The sequence below is a fragment of the Ornithodoros turicata genome, chromosome 7, assembly GCF_037126465.1.
Source record: "Ornithodoros turicata isolate Travis chromosome 7, ASM3712646v1, whole genome shotgun sequence".
Taxonomy (NCBI): Eukaryota; Metazoa; Arthropoda; class Arachnida; order Ixodida; family Argasidae; genus Ornithodoros; species Ornithodoros turicata.
Genome location: NC_088207.1, coordinates 19,209,337 through 19,228,545, shown reverse-complemented (window position 1 = coordinate 19,228,545; position 19,209 = coordinate 19,209,337). Strand labels below are relative to the sequence as shown.

The 19,209-nt window shown below is 42.9% G+C and overlaps 2 protein-coding genes across 5 annotated transcripts in view; both read left to right on the top strand.

Moving 5' to 3' along the window:
• The window catches only part of LOC135400279 (syntaxin-binding protein 5-like), an 80,300-nt gene extending 63,196 nt beyond the window's left edge, over positions 1 to 17,104 (top strand). For all 4 annotated transcript variants that reach the window (XM_064632069.1, XM_064632070.1, XM_064632071.1 and 1 more), the window contains 5 exons: positions 2,208 to 2,316; positions 3,356 to 3,451; positions 3,534 to 3,658; positions 6,998 to 7,122; positions 11,238 to 17,104. In XM_064632069.1, coding sequence (XP_064488139.1) covers positions 2,208 to 2,316; positions 3,356 to 3,451; positions 3,534 to 3,658; positions 6,998 to 7,122; positions 11,238 to 11,375 — 593 coding nt within the window. In that variant the 3' untranslated portion in view covers positions 11,376 to 17,104. The remainder of the gene's footprint in view (positions 1 to 2,207; positions 2,317 to 3,355; positions 3,452 to 3,533; positions 3,659 to 6,997; positions 7,123 to 11,237) is intronic.
• Positions 17,105 to 18,049: 945 nt separating this feature from the next.
• LOC135400278 (molybdenum cofactor biosynthesis protein 1-like) overlaps positions 18,050 to 19,209 on the top strand; it is a 31,328-nt gene continuing 30,168 nt past the window's right edge. The window contains exon 1 of the mRNA XM_064632068.1: positions 18,050 to 18,344. Within this exon, the coding sequence (XP_064488138.1) occupies positions 18,237 to 18,344 (108 nt within the window). The 5' untranslated portion in view covers positions 18,050 to 18,236. The remainder of the gene's footprint in view (positions 18,345 to 19,209) is intronic.

Genomic DNA, 19,209 nt, shown 5'->3' with positions numbered 1-19,209 from the left:
TTGATCCATATAGCGAAGTTGTTTTCTCTGAGCTCTCTCAACGAAGAATTCCGCATGGAACAAAAGCACGGAAACGTGCTGTTGCCGGCAGGGAGGGCAACACAGCGACCTCAGAAAATGAAGGAGGGGAAAGGAGGAGATCGCGCATGCTTTCCTGCCCTTCCTTTTCATGTCTGTCTCTCCTCCCACATCAGCTTCCTTTCGCCACATTTGCTTTGAGACACCGTGGCATCTGGATCTGCTTACCACATTCGGATTTGCAAGGCCCTCCATTGATGCAAAACGCTGTTGCTAACTGCGAAAAGAAGGACTTCGCAGCCAGATTTGGCACCCCCAGGGAATTCGTTATGAAGTTGAAAGAGAAGTTGAGAAGAAGTAGTTGAGTTATTCGTTCGTTGAGAAGTCAAAGGACGGAATCTTCGCAGCTGTTGCCACGTGAACTAGTGCCACACGAAAGCAGCTCAATCAGGCCGTTTACAGCGAGGTCGACAAAGTCACGTTCGCGTGGTTCATAGAAATGCTGTCGGTGAAAATTGCGATAACTGGAGCCTTTGTGCAGCACCAGGCAATCAGTTTCTCCAACATGCTGAGGTGTGACATCTTCAGAGCGAGCAGCAGCATGTTAGAGAAGCTCTGTGCTGACGGTTCGGGTGGGGTTGAACGCAATTGACGTTCGCCGTCGGTGCGCAGGGGACAACGAAAACTACGAGGCAGCACCAGAGGCCATCGTAGCATACGAATGGAATGCCGTGCCTACATTTCCCACTGAGCAAGAACAAATGAAACTCGCCGACCCTTTCAAGAAAAAACTAAAATTCTGATATCATTCATTATTTTCTGTCTTGTACGCGTACCTGGTCGTTTGGCAGATTAACAAAAGTGGTAAGCCACAGTGTGGTTGCTGACGATCGATACATAGAGCCTGAAGTTTTAGGGTCTAACCCGATCCTTCCCCGAATTTTCAACCCGAATTGCAGGTTGCGTCTTCGGGTTGAAACCCGATTTCTACCCGTTAAATTGCCCTCGCTGAGACGTCTTTAGGGATGCACGTTAACTTGTTTGGCAGAAAAAGCAGTTACATCACCGTTTGTACCAAACCAGTACAGTTAGTTGGAGTAACTGAGCCAGATTTCTCCACAAATATAGTGCACTGGAAGTTTTTCCCACCTGAATTCACATGAATTTAGAGCAAGTGTTTATTTACCCGATTTTTACCCCCCAAGTTTAGAAAAAATATTTCCCCCAAAACTTCAAGCTCTGTACAGCGAAGTTTTCCCTGATCGAAGTTTTGCAACGAGTTTATTGATTTTTTGTTATATGGAGGTTAGACTGTAAACACTAAACAGGTTTCATATCTGCTCCTGCAGAGAGGGCAAAGCTGCGTTGCCTTCCCATTCCTTGTCTGTTTACGTTATACAGTCAAACTCCTTTACAACGAAACTCAGGGGACAGCAAAAAAAAATTAGCAGTAGAGGTATTTTCGTTAAAAAGGATGTCCATTATTGGACCTATAGGGCTCAAGCGGGACCGCAAAAAAATTTGCTGTAGTGGTATTTTCGTTAAAAAGGTGTTCGCTATAAAGGAGTTTGACTGTATATTTGTACATGCTGTACAAATTTCAAATTAAAACTTTCATTGCTGGTTTGAGCCTTGTCTTGTGCTGCTCGTTTTGTGTTCTGTCTGTTAGTCTTTTCCCTAAGCACACTGGTGTGTATATCTACTTGCATATTACCGTACTTTTATGTTCAACTATGTGTATAATATACAAACAAACTTCAGCATTAAGTTCTGGTGTCAGAGGAGCTATGTAGAGTGTCGGCCATTCCTATTGGTTCTTGTAAGCACATGACCTCTCCTGTGGCTGCCTCTCTGGCAGAGGTTGGTTGTGTTTTGGCCTTTGTGGTGCCAATTTTCTCAGAATCTCTTGCCCTCTTTGCTGTAAAACATAAATGCTCATTCACATTGATGCAAATAACTATATCTTGTATTCGTGCAGCATAACTTCAGGGGATGGATTTTTATCTACATGAACTGACAACTTATTGAGCGTAGTTTTAAGTGCAAGTAACAGAATGCTATATCATCGTGGTGCATTTGTGACATGGTCTACCGATGTCGGAGTTGATGCCAGCACCCTGATTTTTGTGTTAGCTTGCGAGGCTTGTCCACTGTGATCCATTAACACCTGACCCCCTTTTCAATTGCAGACACTGCGTGCCTGGTGTGTTATATAGCGAATGGAAATATTGTTGTGTACAGCCTTCCAAGCCTTAAACCACTTTATGAAACCGACTTCCTGCCATTAGTAGATATGCGGTGGGTACTGCTTTCTTCTTTCTTTGAGCCAAAATAGGATGTAGTGTTATGCGGTAAGTGCTTTGGGGGGTACGTGACCACCACTTTCACAAGAGGATGTCATGTCATAAGAGGAAGAACGTAAGACTTACTTTGCGGGTAACCCATCACTGTAATATGCATTCATTGTTGAGAAACATTGAAGCCGAGTAAAGCCAGGTATTCTGGGATGCTGTTTTTGCGTACGTCCTCTGAGAACGAGCAGTGTCATAACTAAAGAGGAGAAGAAGAAATGGCAAGTACCGTAATTTCACGCGTATTAGCCGCTGCTGATGCGCGATTTTTTTTTTCTCACGGGCGCTCTGCGGCTTATCTGATGGCTATTTTGTCCTGGCATTTTTCCCACACGCCGGTTTTAACGAAAGGGCCGACAGTGTCTCTGGAACAGCACTGCCCTGCCGATGCACAAACAGTGCGTAACAGGGACGGGTCCACATTCGAGTAGATTGATCTTCTTGGGTCATTTCCCCAAGCAGCTTTAACGACAGTGGTGACAGTGATTCAAGTCTACTGGAAGAAGTCTACATCAATCCATGAAAAACGCCAAACAAGGGCACAATCCGATATTGGTAGAACTCTAGAGCTGACCTCCTTTGTTGTACACTATGCCGACCCCAGAGTATGGACTTATGGCCTTCTCTACGGTCTCCTTTGTCGCACAAATCAGTCGTCTCGTATTGCCCGCGGCTTATCTACCAGAAAATTTTCAAAACGTACGTTCCTAAAAATGCGTCCTGCGGCTTATCTGCGGTGCGGCTTATACGCGTGAAATTATGGTAGCTTTATGGCTACGTAGACAATGGTCCACAGGGTGTACCTGCTACAGCATAAGTAGTATGTTCACTGGAGCAGCTCACGACGTTGGAAGCGATTGTTGCTGCGACTTCCTAGCTATCTCCACCCTCTCCTGCCCTCAATACAGCGATTCAGTGTCTTCATTCTTACCATGCTGAACCTGACATGAGATTTCAATCATTGTTTTTCCTCCTCTTTTTTTCAGAATTGCCAGAACGTTTTGTTTTAGTAAAAATGGCCACGGCATGTTTTTGTGTTCCCCGTCTGAGCTGCAGAAATTCACCATTTCGTCTGATTTCTGGTACGTGCAGGCTGTGCTCTGTGTGAAGGCACATTGACATAATACGTAATCTTTCTCTCTCTCTCTTTTTCTGTCCCGATAGTGCCAATTTGCAGGAGATGCTGGGAACAATATTTTTAACAAAGGAAATGCCTGAGGCGCCCAAGCAGAGCTTCTTCCGTGGCTTGTTTGGAGGCGGTACTAGTGTTCTAGACCGCGAAGAACTTTGTAAGTTGAGGTTTCTCTGACTGACATAGGCTTAGCATGATGCTTATCATTGTGGTGTTCCAGGAGTAGCAACCGTGATACCTTATTTCTACTTATAGAGGCTTTTCAGTAGTAGAGTACTAGTTCAAAATCATCCCTGTGGATTATGCACCTCGTTCGCCCTTAGAAAACGAGCTTGCCAAGGCACAAATTCAGCCACCCATATGGGCACTGGAGAACGCATTCAGCACGGTTGCGAAAAAGAACTCCTTTTTTCATTTTCCACCCAATAACTCTATTTAACCGTATTTTAGAGCAGCTGAAATAAAACCTGATTTCTGCCCTCCCCCCCCCCCCCCCCCCCCCCCCCCCCACACACACATTTTTTTTTAAATCATGGAACCTGAAAACAGCAGGGTCTAATGATGAACGTGGTATATTCTCTTCAACCATAAGAGGTTTCGCCACATATTTCTGCACCCACGCGGTGAAGAATCCATTGTACAGCAGAAATTCTGTCTGCAGTGGGGCCAGCCATTACTTGCGCCAGCACCAAGACCCTTGTGGCCGTTCTTGGGCACAAAATGAGCAGCATACTGCCCCTGCAGTGTCCATTGATCTTATTATTCTTATTATTAGTCATTGATGATTGAAACCAATGTTCATTGAGCCAGTGCTATGTGTTAAAAGGGAGTCTGGCCATTAGGAGGAGCCTAAACAAGAGGCTCGAGCTGTCAGTCAAAGTTAAGCGCATTTCATTGGTTGCTGTTTTTCGATAGGGGCAGCCATGACACCAAAATTTCCTCAACATGGAGGGGTTGCTTTGAACAGTGAAGCAGGCATTTTGCGACAAAATTTTTGCATAACTAGTCTAATTTCATTCTGTAAGTATATATCCTCCTGTATCTACCTGCAAAATCAAGTTCAACTTTTGCTCCGCCATCATTATTTACACGAAACTGGCATTTCGTTGCCAACGTTAAGTCTAGTGGAGACGGCTAGCCCAAGAGAATGGCAGGAAAGATATCACTGATCCGTGAGATTTTTAATTATATAATTGAATTTTATTTATGCATGCATTTTTGTCCACTTTTGATCCCATCTGCTTATATTACGTGATTAAAAGCTCATACCGGCAGCCGTCCGTGTACGGTGGAACGGTCCTTCCCCTCTCCTGGTCAATCAGTTCTGCCAGCAACCATTTCTGCTACACTTATGCAGTTCTGAGTCTTCCCGACATGCCTCTCTCCATGCAGATGGCGTTGATAAAAGTGAGCGCAAAATCCATTGTTTGGGAACTCCCCAGGGATATCCGTTTCAATCCAAACCAATCCAGTTCCCCAACATGGTGGCCCCCAGTAAATAAGGGTGAGATGTAACTACTGGATGACCTGTAGTAATGGGAAACTGTATTTCGTTCTGTGATTGGCCACACAACTCAAAAACTGTGTGGAACTTCAGGTATATGCAGGTCCCATTAATGGCCAGACTCCCTATTAATACACAGCACAGCATCGAACATGTTTGTAATAGCATCAACCATGTAACATGGCAACTTCTCAAGGGGCATTGTATCCAATGCCCCCTGACAGGTTGATATGTTACATGCTTGGTGGCGCTACGCACATGTCATGTTCAATGGCCATTAGGTCCAATGATCGTTGACAGGGGTATATTTAGTAAGATGCTGAAGTGGGGTAGTTGGTATGACATGATGTAACAGATGCAGCCAAAATGACGACCAAGACGAGAGAATAGACACTGACAACGCTTGCAGTAGTATTGCCCGTGTCTATTCCCTTGTCTTAGTTGTCATATTGGCTGCGTATGTTACATCGTACTAGTAAGACTGCGCAATACTTGGCTGAAAGGAATGAAAATTTGTCTTGAAGTCAAAGCATGATCATAGCTGCACTGGAAATAGTCCCCGAGCACTGGAGGAATGCTTGGTGGGAGTGCGGGAAAAGTGCATAAAAAGTGGTAGTATGGCTTAACAGAAAGCAAGTAATACACACTCTTATATGTGTCCTCTACTACATATACACTACAGATATGCACGTGTGTCTGGGCACGTTTTACCACGACCTACTAGATTATAATTTATAATGACCATGTCGTAGGCACCCCTTCCCAGCGCCGCATTTTTGGAAGGCAGCGGTCAAGTTTGAGGGACTACTAGGGGTGTGCGAATGCTCGAATTCTCGAGTTAGGATCGAATATCAAACGCTCGAACTATTCGATTCGCGAATCGAATATCCAATATTCGATTTTTCGAATATTCGACTATTCCACGAATATGAACCCGAAAGTGGGCTTCACCTGATGCTTTCATGCATGAGGTGAAGCCTGCTTTACGAAATTGCCCTTGCTGCAGGACCAACACAGGCGGGACGGTGTTTAGTTTAAGATAACGTTATACAAAGTTAGTTTTGTAGACATCGTCTGTGGAAGGGGTGGTGCCACTCCCACATGCAGTTTAGCGGTGTCAATGAGGGACTTTGATTTGATGTCTGTGAGGTTGCCTTTAAAAAGTTAGGACTCTAGAATAATGACTACAGCCCACGAACAGGAAGAGTGTCTTCAAGATGTCCTTTACGTCTAAAATTTCAGTAGTGCAACTTCCTAGGGCGAGTGCAAAGAAACTAAAAGGTATTCATGGCAAAGCTGAGGCAGGATGCCAATTCGTTTGTTTCACAAATGGCCTGTGGTTGTCCGAAACAATTGCAGCCTCATCCGTATAACATGCTACTGCCTAGCATAAAATTTTGAAATGAAGGTAACCACTCCAGTAAGTGTAGGCTCACCTGAAAAGCAGGAAGCACTCTCATGTAAAATTAAAGAGTAGAGGCTTTAAACAGAAGAATTGCATGTCTCTCTTGTGACAGTTAATTCCAGAAAAATTACACTAAGGCCATGGGCTACAAAATGGAAACTTTTAGAGTTATCGAAGGGACCAAGTAATACCATCGGTGGGCAACTCTTCAAAAACTTTCAAAGACCATTGCCCGATTACACCTTCAGTAATTCATATTTAACTACGGTATGTTTATATGTAGTTTCTCCTTGCAAGCGCACCATGAGGAAACTTGAATACATATATACTACAAAAAATTCCTGTCTGTTGGATCCCTCAGATTTTGTTTTAGAGGAGCTTGACCATACAACAGAGTCCCCTATTGGTGCCAGAGCATTTTTCTGTACACCATCTTGTAATTTGGGAGACCATGTACTTGCGATTTCATTTCGGGTGAAATATCTGCAAAGTGAATGGAGTGTGAAGCATTTCATATGAGCTTTCGTTCCAGACAAGGGCCTTGAAGCCCTAAGATGTGCTACACTTGTTTGTGTTTGGCATTGTAGTTGGAGAAGCTAGCGGCAAAGCGTCTAAAGCCTTGGCCCGCCACATACCAGGCAATGCTGCAAATGTTGATGCAATCAGGGCTCAAGCTGGTACTCTAAGTGGTGAACTCCTGCGGGCACGACAGGTACGGTACAGTATCTTTCAGTGGATTCATGTGCTGTAGTGATGTAACCCTGCATGAAACAAGTCTTCTGGTTCGCAGAAACCTGTAGCTGTCAATGTGCAACAAATGCATATACAGTCGTGCCCGTTTATAACGATCTTCGATATGGCGGTAACGTCGATATTATGATCAACTTGCTGGTACCCATCAGCTCACTCATTGAAATACAGTTGAACCTCTATATAACGAATTTGTAAATGCTGGCTCTTTGTTTCGTTAAATCGAGATATTCGTTAAATGGAACACGCCAAGTTAAACAAAGATGGCCGCCGCACTACCAGCGCCGCGCGTACCGCAAAACGTCATTTGTCATAAAACAGGTACTAAGGTAAGAAGGGCACAAAATATCAAGCTTTATTCATTATATTTAGGGCCTGACTTTTTAGGGTTAAACCCGTATCCACCCGATATTTACCCCCCGAACGAAATCTGTAAAATTCGGGTTTAACCCGAATCTACCCGAAAACATCCGGGTCGCGTGGCACACTCATAAGCGTGCATTAAAATAAAGTTTGATAACATTGCTAAACATTAGTTCCATGTTAAGACAAATTTTTATTAAACAAAAAAAAATCACCCGAATTCCTGACGACAGAATATGCCGTAACGGGATTTAACCCGAATACACCCGAATTTGGCCAAAAATAAAACCCGAAAAAGTCAGGCCCTAATTATATTACGCTAGGTAACGCGTAATTTGTGCACAATATCGTTCTGAGCATTCATAACCTTCGTAACTCCGGATGACCTCGACTGCTTTCTCCTACGCGATCGCATATCGAAGTTTCTTGGTTGGTTCACTTGCACTCATGACGTCCGGAAAGAACAACCGTACACCGCCGAAAAGAACGAGAAACGGGTACATGCCACGTAGACGTCTGCGCCGATGGAACCTTGAACGGCAGCGTAATGAAAAGGCACAAAACCACAACGTACTGTCGTCTTCATCAACACAAGCAAATTAGACTTCGCGAGATGTCAGCAATGCGTGTTTTCTTGTCCGAAAACAGGTGCGAAGAGACCCTCGCGCCGGTTTCGAAACAGCGTCGGCGCAACGATTACCGGCGGCGGAGACGCACATGTCGGCACGCTCGTGCCTACAGCACGTGACAACCGAAGTAACCAATGAAAACTCGCGTAAGGACAACAGAGAGGGAAGGTTTCTCCTCCTTTTCTTCGTGGTGAAGGGGAAAGACACGCGCAGAAGAGCCCAGAGATTTCGTTAAATAGAGGTGACCAAACGAATGTATTTCGTTAAATCGAATGCAAAAATACATTGGCGTCTATAGGGATGCGTTCGTGCAACGGAAATTTTTCGTTAAACAGAGGATTTCGTTAAATCGACGTTCCTTATTGAGAGGTTCAACTGTACGTGTAAACAAACATGGAAGTGTTTGCTCGCGTATAGCGATCAGAACTTTCCTGGCAGCCAGTAAAACGCGTGAAAATCGAGAAGCAAGATTCCATTTTTACATTGAAAGCAAATATAGGTTGCATGTTCAAGAGCCTTAGCCTGCGTGAGCACGAAGTGAGAATGCGGTGCGTTTATCCACGCATAACAGACTGGGATTAGATGTGCACGTTGCAAGGTGTGCGACTTCAAAGGGGTGGAAGGGGCTTGTGGGGGGAGGGGAGAGGAAAGTTCTCTTTGATTTGCTGCGTGCGGCGGTGACTACGGCGCCGCATGACAAGCAATGGATAAAGCCGTCAATCACAAAGTGCAGAGCCTCTCATGGTATTGGCGGGGTATGTTGTCCTTGGAAAAGCTTTTTGCACTAAGCTGTGTCAATTTAGAGCTAGATAAAATGCTTTTATGCACCCAACAAAATTCCATGTTTCATGTTCAGCGGCGTTCTACTTCACTGACGCGATCCCGAGGGGCAATGTTGCAAAAGCTCGCGTATAACGGTAGCTCTCTTGTTCCGATTGGATTTCGCGTTCCCGTCAATATTGTTATAAATGGGCTCGACTGGATTTCCTAATCATCAATTGCACAAGTTGTAAAAGTGCCCTGTTTTCAAAAAGGAAATATAAGGCAAATGTAGACTGTAGGCTGGAGTCTGGCATTCCAATTCTTGCATACTTCAACAAGTGTTGCCAAGAGGTTGAAAATCTGCTCTCTGAATGTTTTCATTTTGCATTCTTCAACTTTTGATCTAGCATTGCATTAAGGCATGAATACTAAGAAAAGTGAAGCCATTAACTTTATGATGACAAAGGTAGAGTATGAACTATCAATATTCACCCAAAATATGTACCAGCTGGTACATATTTTGCATAGTAGCATAAGACAGCACTTGACTTGCAGGCATAATTAACACAACTGAGCTGTCATATTGTATCAGTTCTTTTTTGTGTGTTGCAAATGCTTCCTTACATTGCTTTACAGCAATCAACATTATCTGCTGTCTTACACATTGATGGTATGAGTACTAGGGTTGTATGAATAGTTATGTTGCATCCGAAACAAACGTAACTTAATCGAATACATATGCTACTGTGCAGCATATATACAGATATGCAACACATGTATGGCATGTATGTGTGGCACGTAGTATGCACTGATCTCCATATAAAGCCGCATTCACTTTGTTGGATACATTCCTGTAGAAATATTTGGGCTTATGCGTGCAGTTTCGGAACTATTAGAATACATGATACACGATTGTGAAAGATACGTCAGATACAAACTTCAAAGTCTATATTCAATTCAGAATTTTAATCTAATACACAGTTCTTTACTTCAGTATTTCAAAATCCTGAATATTTGCACACCCTTAAAGGGAGGCTTCGCAAGGATTTGAAAAAAAATTAGGTGAACCTCATACTGAACACGAACCACCCCCTCGATACTGAATACAACATTTGCATTCATTTTGCACGAGTAATTAATTCGTAAATGATGACAATAGCAAATCGAAACCAAATGCGACGAGCAGAAAACAGAGCTCCATACTACGGCAGTTCACCACCCGGAGGAGGATTCCGTGACGTAACCCAGCATCATCGTCTGCTTCCAAGCCTGCATTCTTTCTCCCTTGTCGTATGCTGGATGTCAGCAGTGTGTCGTTTTCAGCGCCCTCTCACTTCACAGGGGTGAAGCGCTCGCTTCCTAATGCTTCGTTCAAGTAAAATCTGCGCAGTTTTGGACAGAGATATTTCGTACGCATGTTCCTGACATCCCAAAGATTACGGATACAGTCAACCCTCAATTTATGAACCTTCAATTTATGAATTCCCTCGTTTTATGAACACGAGCACAGGAAACCAAACTTTTTCCATTCATTTTTCCCTCGTTTTATGAACCTCGATATTCGAATAATGAACGGAATTTCTGGGAACCAACTAGGAGTTGCCCAGCCAAAAGCCCTCAATTTATGAACGAATCGTTCCGAGGTCAACAGAACCCTTCAAAGGGATAATTCCGTGGTCTTATGAATGACGCCTGAACGGACAAAACGTTTTCCAGGTATTGCACCCTCGGTTCTTAATCCCTCGAAATCCGAACAACAAACTGGTTTTCCGGGGTCGCACAAGGTGCAACCAAGTGTTCCTGACCTCAGTTGATGAATAAGGTGGTCGCTGTCACCCGAAGATTAATAAACGGAGGTTAAAAATCCCGGAGGAAATCCGAGACCAGTCCAGTGCGAATGTGGTGACATCTCTTATTTCCAAGATTGACACAGCGGAAGGCATGGTCCAAAGCAAAATTAAACAATTTAGTATTGCATAGTAAACAGAGTGTGAATGCGCTAACGTCTGTTCTTTGTGAGATTGATACAGCAGAAGGCATGGTCAAAAGCAAAATTACACAATATATGGCATTATAAACACAATCCCAACTCGGAAATACTGTTGCATTTGCTCGATAGTACTCAGTTAACTGAATTTTCGATTTATGAATCCCTCGATTTATTAACGATTTTTCGGGGAACCGAGGGTGTTCATAAATCGAGGGCTGACTGTATATATATCACAACCTTTGTGGTGATTTTGTTGTGGAGTCCCACTTTGATGGCTTCTAAAGATAGTACAGGCAGACACTGGTTTGCATCATTTGATGTGGTTGTTTCTAGGGCCTAACGGAGCGTGGCGAAGCTCTGTCCCAACTGGAGGAGCGCACAGGACGAATGATGACAGAGGCGGAGAGCTTTGCCAACACCACCCACCAGCTCATGAATAAGTACAAGGATAAGAAGTGGTACCAGTTCTAGGAGATTCTCTGTTCGTCGTCGTGCCTCCACACTGTGATTCGCCCTCGTTTTTTTTTTTTTTTTTTTGCCATCCCTGATTTGTCTTGCATAGGAAGAAAAGCATCGATATTTGTCACACTGTTAAACCCTGTGTATATACATATATGTAGCATCAGAACACAGCTTGTCTCAGGACTCCCATGTTTTTGGCTGTTTCCTCTAATGTACTATCTTTGTAAAATGCTCAGAAGCCGTCAAGGCATTCCTCTGTTGACCAAAATCCCGGGCCTAAATTTGTTGCCTTGCCGGCTGGGATGTTTGGAATGCCTGTTGGTTTTTGCGGGAGGAATGATTGCATGTGTATCACTGTTTTAGCCACTAACTGTGCTTAGGAATATTTGTATAGCGTCGACCAGCATTTTTGCTGTCTCTATTTTGCTGCGTGATGTTGTCGAGGGCTAGCACTCTGTTTTCTCTCGTTACGGTAGATTCACGTGCGTATTTACGTCAAACTTTTGATGGGCAGCAAATTTTAGATATTTAATCTCCTTCTGAATTTCAACTCGCAGCTGCAGTTTGGATAGAGATCTTAAATGCATTCAGTACCAATGGTTATAGCTTCTGTTTCCTCTTTGCTGTTGAACCACAGAACCAACATCTGGGGCTGAATCCCAATGGGCGAAGTCCCAAGTTTCAATATAGAAGAATGTTTTGTAACATAACAGTATGAAACGGACAGTGAAATATCTCTGATTTCCGAGCATATTGTACCAGTCTAGTACAGAAAGCCGTTTTATGAGTAATTTGTCACGAGACCCATAGGATGACTAGTGTTTTGTAACAGCATCAATACACTATCTTACACTGTGTCAGTATGAAATGATGACGTCTGACTCACTGCAAACCATGCATTATGTGCTTAATTTTTTACCTTCTACTTTTTATCCTCTATGGTGGGTGGGACTTTTTCGGTGTGTATCTGGGCAGAGTTTAGAGCTTGTAGCATGTATGGTCTCAGCACACATGTACGAGAAGGATGTGCCTGGTCTTCAGAAGGAGTGCATTATGGTAGCTGTGTGCCACATTGGAGGGCAAGCTTAGTTTACGGGCACTATGAAAAGATGGGTTGAGTGCAATGTCAAGCGAACTGAGATTCACAGAAATAAAAAGGAAAATTAAAGCATAAAGACCCACCTCTCATCTTGGTTCCGTTGCTGCTCTTTCTGTTGCAGATTTGAGTTGACCTAACCCCTAGCAAAGACTCTCTAAACTACATTTCATGAATTGCACCGATGAAGTGTAGACTGCTACACGAAAGTCTCGCTCAAACAATTTTTTTAAAAGTGTTCCTAACCGTTACTAGTTCCTTCTAAACTAGTTAAGTTAACTTTATGTTTACAACATGTTCTTTTCTTGGCTCATATCAACTCTGCTTTTGGAAGCCGGTTCATCTGCCAGATGGACATGGACCAGCTGATTTTATTGAACCAGCCTCGATTTCACACAGCATCTGTTGAAATTACCCAAGCAGCGCAATGCCTTGGCCCAATATTGGCAGCACATCGGCAATCCCGGCCCAATATGGGACCAGTGTTGCCAATATCGAGCCAGCATTGGGTCAAGATGTTGTGCTGCCCAGGTAAAATGCATACATACATCTTGATGCACAGGGCCACACGTTAACATTTGTAGCTGGCAGGGCGACACACCCTTCCCTTTCTTTTTTCCCTCCATTTCTTTCTTTTTCTCCTTCGACCAGCGTTTTTGGGCTCTTTTTCTAGGACAGAGACCGTCGCAACCCACATATGCAATTTTGTTTGGGGTCTGTTCGTGCACCCAAGGCGTTCTGTTTCAACATGTAGACTACAAGGAAAGAACAGTTTTTAGAAGTCCTCAAACCACCACCACACGCACACACACACAAACACATAGAGATCTTCCACACGATGGGCGTTTTTCCACTGTTTACTCTTGAGTAGCTTGTTAGGTGTTTTTATGGTATTGTGAGTATCCCCCCGTTGAGCTGCGACTCCTTTGCAGACGAACAGATCGTGGTTGGATCGTATGTGCCATGGTGTGCATACTGTTGCTGGACACCCTGATTTGTAGCGACGTAAACGAGAAAAGAAAATAGTGTTCCTGCGATGGGTGGTGACATCAAGTACAATTGTAAATAAATGAGAGAAGGCTATACATATAGTATCTGTCGCATGAAACGCTGTCACCTGTGCAAAGAGGGTCACTCCTGTTGTTATGTCGATCTTTCGCTATATATTCTAAGTATAGAGACTATTTCTTCAAAGATTATGAAAAGTGGTTGATGCTCTTGAAGATGTTATGCAGGCTTTTGCTTTGAGCTGCACGTTATTTTTGTCAGGTTTGTAGCGTTAACCTGTATCGTGCACTACGCCCTTGGCCACCTACGTGCCCTTGGCAGTGTCCTAACAATGTGGAAAAAGTATGCACATGCGCGCAACTAGCAAAATACCAACAACGACACATATGTCTTATTCTTTTTTTTCTTCTTCTTCTTGGTGACTGTCAGGTCTGCGGAACTTGTGTGTAGTGTTGTTGGCCTGCTGATCTGAAACTGGCACGTTCCATTTCACTACAGTCGCAATGTTTATGCTTTGGACAACATCAGTGCAGACCGCTATAAATGTGAGGCACAATACATTCCAGTGCTCTTATATCGTTCAATTATATTTGAGCAGGAAGTATATATGCATGTTAAGGTGAGTTCCTTTTTTTCCAATTATATTACGTGAATAAATTATGCGATGCTGCTTGTTTTGTACTTATCACATGTTAAGAATATTGAGGTTTACACATTATTTTATTGCTGAAGTGGTAATACAAAAAGCTATCTGTGTACTCTTATGTAAAATGCTACGTGTAGTGTGTTCGTAAATGAGTTCCCATATGAGGCATGTAGGGTGTCCCACATGGAGCAGTCTACATGAATCAGAATAGAAACAGTGCAATATCCACCTTTCAATATTATGCTAATATAGCTTATAATTATACGAAACAGATATAGCTCTCTTCTTTTGATTTTGTACCTGTGTGGTCCCACTTAGTTGGCATTGTTCATGTACAGCAGAAACGAGTGATTAATCAATTGAATGATTAATTAATCAAATTATTATTTTACCCCAGTGTAGGATATTCACTTAAATTTTTCTTTTTTTTTAATATGTATAATATATTTTGAGACTTATTTTTGTACATATATTTAGTAAATCACTATAGAAGTGTTGTTTTTAATCCTTGCTGCAAAAAATCAAACTGTATCAGGAACTTCAGCTCATGACGGCAACGAGTGACTTTCTGTTATGTTCAGTTGTAGGTGCTCGAGAGTCTGTGGTACCTCAGCTTAGAGTATGAAAAGGGCTTTACACAAATTATCCGACATTTCTCAGCACAATTAATTAGTTTGCACCAATTAGTTACCTTACTTCTACTGAGTGGCACATGAGAAATTGATTCTTGGAAAGTCCTGTCGCTTTCGGTTGTGCAGACTGGATTAGCTCGATAGCTTAGTGTGCCCACTCTGCGGATGCTTATACCAAAGACGAGATACTGTGATACTTTATTTTTTTGCCCACATGGTTTGCTCGATATGGGGCATCCTGCATGCTATCATTATATCATCTGGAATCAAGAGATCATCTAAACAAATCCAGTCGTGATCAACTTTCTTCTGTCGAATCTGCTGTGGTAGCCATGATTTGCTCTGTCAAGCAAGTGCCAACAAGTGACGTACGTATGTTGCGGCTTTAAAGGAAAATTTTCCTTTTTTTTTTTCACCTTTTGATGTTTCACTGTTGGGTGTCATCGCTGTTGTCGTCATTGATGTACCACGTGTGTCAAAATTTGTGCGTTAGAGAACTTTGTAGGAGTGTTCCACATGCTAAAGGCTTTGTCTGCTGACACACAACAGCCGGAAAATTCTGAATCGGAAATGTGTGTCTGGTTTGTGGTCTGTTACTGTATGTGCTACCGTTTTTAGTGGCAGATGTAATAGATAGCTGGAGCCAGATGAGAAATTTACAGCGAGAGCTGCTGCAATAATCGAAGCTTTTTCTTAATTGCACACTCGGAAAAGTTGTTTTTTCTGTTTTGCTTGTTTGCTTTTTTTTTTCAGTGCAGTCGACAAGTCCAGTGTGGGCAGCCGAGCAACTGCATATTTTAATGAAAATTTTCAAAAACGAAAGTAATATGTGCAAACGATACAGGACATAAAAAAAAATCTTGGGTGAGCTATTCACAGTGTTGAACCATGGAAGATGATGGCGGAGAGACGGTGATTCATCTGGGTTTATGTATACGCTCCCAATACAGCTGTCTATAAAATTTAGGCAGATGGAAACAGAAATAGGCACGTAAATGTTATTTTGGATCGCTCCACGTTGATGATTTGTAACCATGATGCACCGTGTGTGCAAGGTGGAGAGGGGATTTGGATTTCCAGAATTCCTTTTGCTGCTGTGGCTTTTTTCGTAATTAAAAAAATATAATTTTTCGTGCTTCTTGACGACTGCCGTGATGTTTGCCAAGATAGCAGTTTGTGAGGACATTGGTCTACGCTGTGGTACGCTAAACAAGATCAAATTAGAGGGCATGGTCTATGAACACCTGCGGATTCAATTTAAGACCTATCATCAGACAACTAGATTCAAGAAAAGCAGTCGTGTGACCTTTTATCTAACATCGCCTACTTTTCGGAGTGAAAGTCTCTTTGTAATCAACATCCAATGTGTGTACTCAATTCGCAGTTAAAATTCGGGCTGGTTGGTACGACTTAAACGATTGTTCATCTATCCAGTACTGGCGGTCCTTATCGCTTTTGTTTGATTCACAGTGCATACTCATGTTTTGGTGCAAAATGACAATCCTCCCCTTGGTTTTGTGATTGAAACAGTTTAAGCTTGCCTTGTTAATTGTTACTGTAGCGAAAACTTTGTGTACATTAATGCATTGCCTCATCCGCTTGGCTTGCTTGGTTTTTGTGCCAACCTACTAATCTTTTGGTCTTGCACTTTTTTCTCAAAGTGGATGGCACAGGTTTAGCTTTTCATGCAGTCGTTGTTCAGTTTAATTACTCTGCAGAAAGCCTTTGTAGAAACAGTCCCTTAGCTCAATTAAACTAGACCACTTTTTATTGACAAATTGTACACCTTTCTTCATTCCTAGAAAGGTAACACTTATGTAGTCTGAAGCACAAATCTTCTACCAGACACTATATTACGAAGTGCAATGAATGACACCTTGCCTAGCGAACAATGTACTTCACTTTGTCTCGCTGTTAAAGTTTGAGATCGAGGATTCTGATGGTGTGAACATTGATACGCTTTTGTGTTCCTTGTGTGGAATTATTTGGTTGCTGTAGAACGAAAAAAAAATTTTTTTTTCACACCGGTGATTTGAAAGGGGAAATTTTCAACTGTTGCTTGACCAAGAATGTTCTTTAAGAAATATGTTATATTTTTCCTTCGTTTTGTATTTGAGTTTATACTGTAATATATATTTGTTATATTGACACTACAATGTTGTAAATAGTTGTGGAAACAAAGAGTGTATAAAAGCTGTACCCCCATGGTGTTTTGTTCACTAATGCACATTTACTGAAGCGACAAGCTCCGGAAAGCGGTGTGTTCTCTCTTAGAGATATTCCCTCACACGTGCAAATAACGGGAAAGATTCTGTACATTTGTTTCAGAATAAAATATCGGTGGCAGTAAAGCATACCAGTCCTTGTCCGCGTCTTGCTTTCACAATACATTCAAAGCTATAGATCACCCGTGAATCCGTAAAAGAGCCTGTAAATGTCAGCAAGGGTGCACAACTGTGGAAGGAGTTAGAGTAGTTACAGGAATCGTCAAGCTGTGCATCAGGAGCCCCCATGCAAAATGTTTACGCTCTGCGGTGTATTATAACTGTGCAATCAAATTTACTAATGCAGGCTGAGAAAACGACCGCGGACGGCCGACACGTACGGTCCCTGCATGACGTAGGGAAGTCCCCGTACCTTTTTCTTTGTTGCTTTCTTCTCAGCTGTGCCGTTTACGTCACGAGTCACGTGCCGGGGACCACGTTACGGCACGAACGGAGGTCTCGCGTGCCCTGTGGGTCATCTGCACGCGTCGTTCTTTCGCAGGAGCTCATTTTATTCGTTGTGGAGTACGCCGCACCAAAGAAAAAAGTGGGGTCGCCTCGCGCTCCTTTGAAGTGCCGTTCCGGACTAAAAAAAGTATATTCATCATTGCAGCAAGCCTGCAATTATTAGCATTTAGCGTCTTATACTAAATAGCTAATGAAACATATAAAAGATGCACTACAAATTGAACGTACGGTCAGTACTTCTGTGTAGAAAATGGGGAAATAAAGAGGCAAGCTTGAGCATCCCGGCGGTTCTCCAGTGTTCACACAGCAGCAAATTTTTCATCTTATGAAGCAACGAACTGTTATAAACTTCTGGTGAAACTGGGTTCAGGGGAAAACTGAACAAAAACATGCTCGTTGATACCATTCTTTGGAATTTGATCGACATATGAAGTTTTATTTTTATGTACCAAAATTTAGACCACTTGGAAGTGTGTTCCCCTCTGGCAAACTGAAACCGAAACCACAAAGAGCAACCTCAGAGCCATCTGGCCTTGTTTTCTTGAAACTGGCGTCGGCGTGTTGTGAAACTGGCAGACGCGACCGACACGCTTGCACACACACGTGCCTTTGATGTTGCGCCGTTATATCAGCACGTGGGTGTACTGATGCTTTCGGTCGCGTTGATGAACATTTATGAGTAAGTGAGACCTCCTCGACCTTCACGGTTCTTAATTCACGCATGACACGATTGTCAGAGGACAGGAGGTGAACGGTATGTATGTCAGTCAAGCTCTGCGTCGAAGTGTTCGTCTGCTCGCACGGGGCCGTTGCACACCGCAAGCGAGGAAGCTTCATGATTCAAAAGCTGCATTTGAAGTTGAGGTAAGTAGCTGTTTGTGTTGACACGATTATAATTTAAACACAGTCCAAGAGGTATATATATCAAGGGTAATCCAGCTTTCAAGTTCGTACATGTCTTCACGCATGATGTATCTAGACTAGTATCTGTTACTTTTCAGAGACTGGACAGGGGGACGCATTTGCCTTGCATGTTTTCTCCTCAGTCCTTACACATGATTTTGCACTTCCCACATATAGTGCATTCTGGAATAATATGCCCATGCAGTAGTGACGTAACCAAACAAACAACTTTATTTTTGGCTTTGGAGAGTGGGGAGGTTCATCGCTACAGGCGATACTCTACCGCATTGCTGGTGGGAACGTGGGAAATAAAATAACGAGCCCCTTCACAATAACGATCGAGGTCCGATGGTGTCCAGAAATGTCAGAAGAGCTTTGAGCGCAGAGCGTTGCTGGGCTGGATTAGGAGTCCAGAAGTAACCAGAGTAACCAGAAAACTATTTAAGTAAGGGTTCTGTGGGGGGCTTTCCATGGGGGAGGAGGATTTCACCTTCTCTTCCCTCTCCCAAATGGACTATCAAAGGATTAAAGGTACACCTTTTTTTTTTTTTTTGACAGGGGAAAAAGGTGGAACCGCCCCCCCCCCCTCCACTTTCCCATTCTTGCTATGCCACTGCCAGTGTGAAAAGCCAAGGAAGTGTTTGCACTGCAGGCCCCAGTTCCATTGAGCAACTTTTTCTCTTGCTAATAATAAAAATTAAAAAAAAGAAAGAAAAAGAAAATTACATCGTACATACTGGCTGTATCTTACAGACTCGTTCATTGCTCTGTTCTTTGTTACTAGCTCTGTCCTTTGTTACTTAGGCAAGCCATATCACTGCCTGCA